General features: G+C 42.7%; 1 protein-coding gene across 1 annotated transcript; it reads right to left on the bottom strand.

Annotated features, from left to right (window-relative positions):
- Nucleotides 1-1,076: 1,076 nt before the first annotated feature.
- LOC126071193 (olfactory receptor 18-like) lies at nt 1,077-2,006 on the bottom strand. The gene has a single exon (XM_049875442.1). The coding sequence runs from the start codon at nt 2,004-2,006 to the stop codon at nt 1,077-1,079; it is 930 nt and encodes a 309-aa protein (XP_049731399.1).
- Between the last annotated feature and the right edge of the window lie 311 nt (nt 2,007-2,317).

Below are 2,317 nucleotides of genomic sequence, written 5' to 3' on the forward strand. Positions count from 1 at the left end.
CTCACCTTCCATGTGGAAGACCAGGTTTGATTCCCATCCAATGTATGTTATGTGCAGCAACCACGTGTCAACAGAGGCATGAATTCTGCTAAAATGTTGGCTAGGTTTCTGCAGAGATTCCATGCTAAGGTGGACTAGTAAAAAAGGCCTGGTGATCTACTTACAAAAATCAGTCAATGAAAACCCTGTGGATCACTATGGTCTGATCCACAATGGATCATGCAGAAGGTGCAGGACTAGGTAGTATTTTCTTCTGTTGTGCATGTGGTCACCATGTGTCAGGGAGGCAACTAAAAAGCAGCTCACAGCAACATGACATACAGGGAGAAGATATGAGAAGAAATATCACCAATATTGAGGAAAATCACTTACTGGTTGTTAGGGTAAATTCTCTCCTACCTAGCCCATTGTGAGCTCTGATCACTTTGAGATCTTGAGCATTTGCTCAGGAGGAGTAAAAGACCCCCAAAAACCTGGTCATCTTTGAAAAAAGTCTGAAAAGATCAGTAGTTCTCACACTGACTGAATATCAAAACCACCTGTGATGCACTAAAATTCTGATGCTCAAACCACACGGTGTTCCAATTAAACGAGAATCCATAGTGGTGGGACCAAAGCATCAATATTTTTTACCTTCCTAGATGATTCCATTATGAAGTCAAGGCTTAGGACCAGTGACATGGATTCTCACACATAATCTGCATATAGTGTTCCGTTAGATGCAAAAGTATTCTGGGTAATAGATATGAATTATGGTAAAGGCTGAAGATTCTAAGTACGTAAAAATAGAGTTGTGCATTATACCAGAAATCCTGGGTCATAGATGAGAAGCTACAGAAGGCTCCATAACTACAATGGGATTTGATCCATCAAGCTGATTGACATATCCCAGAATACTCTCACCATCCCAGTAAGCAAGTGACAAGGGAAACAATGTTCATATACGAAATCTCCATACTAAAACCTCTGAGAGCTACAAAACTTATGTAACTAAGAGGCAAGACTTATGATTGCAGATGTTAGGTTTGCCATCTTTTCCAATCCACATGTCAAAAAAGATGGCAAAAGTGTTGATATCAGGCTGTTCTGCTGAGGAGCCTCCACAGGGCCCTCTTGATGTCTCTGTTCCTCAGACTGTAGATGAAGGGGTTCAGCATGGGGGTCACCACACTGTACATCACTGAGGACACTGCAAACATTCTGGGGGAAGATGTGGCAGCTGAACTGAGGTACACTTCAATGCCCATTCCATAAAATAAGCAAACAACTGACAGGTGAGAGCCACAGGTGGAAAAGGCTTTATGCTTCCCACCTGAAGATGAGACTCTCAGAATGGAGGAAACAATTAGACTGTAAGAGAAAAGGATCCCTGAGACTGGAACACCACCAAAGATGGCACCAATACAATATACCAATACGATATGGATGGAAGTGTCAGAACATGCAAATTTAAAGAGTTGAGGAGGGTCACAGAAGAAATGAGGGATTTTCACATCTGTGCAGAAGGTAAGTTGTGACACCATTGAAATGTGCAGCTGGGATTCAAAAAGGCTGATGAAAAAAGACACCAAAACTAGCAAGCCACAGAGGCAGGGGTTCATGATTACTATGTAGTGCAAGGGGTGACAGATGACCACAAACCGGTCATAAGCCATCACACTGAGGAGCACACTGTCCAGACATATAAAGAGATAGAAAAAGGACATTTGTGTCAGGCCACCTGCATAGGTGATGGATTTCCTGTGTGTCTGGATGTTCACTAGCATCTTTAGGACCGTGGTGGAAATGAAACTGATATCAGTCACAGACAGGTTGGAGAGGAAGAAGTACATGGGAGTATGGAGGTGCGGGTCAGAGGTGATGGCTAGGATGATGAGTAGGTTCCCAGTCACAGTGATCAGGTACATGGACAGGAACAGCCCAAAGAGGAGGGGCTGCAGTTCTGGGTCCTCAGAGAGGCCCAAGAGGAAGAATTCTAAGACATCTGTTAGATTCTGTGGCTCCATATACCTGAGACAGCTTCTGGAAAAAGAAAAGAGGATTGTTAAAAGGAAACAAGTACCCAGCACTGTGTCTGTATTTTGAGTTCAAGAAATGCACACGTAAAGTAGACAAATTCACAAGCGTTCACATTATGGACCTCATATCCTAATTACTGCAGCAAAATTACTCTGTAGCAGCAAGCCCCTCTACTGTACTTCTCAGAACTACTTCCTTGCTTTCTTTTTCTTCTGTTTCTGTACTCATCCCAACTTTAGAGATGTTGGCCTAAAGAATATTAGGACGGCAAGGACCTTGGAAAATAACAAATTTATAG

This window comes from Elephas maximus, chromosome 3 (genome assembly GCF_024166365.1).
Source record: "Elephas maximus indicus isolate mEleMax1 chromosome 3, mEleMax1 primary haplotype, whole genome shotgun sequence".
Taxonomy (NCBI): Eukaryota; Metazoa; Chordata; class Mammalia; order Proboscidea; family Elephantidae; genus Elephas; species Elephas maximus.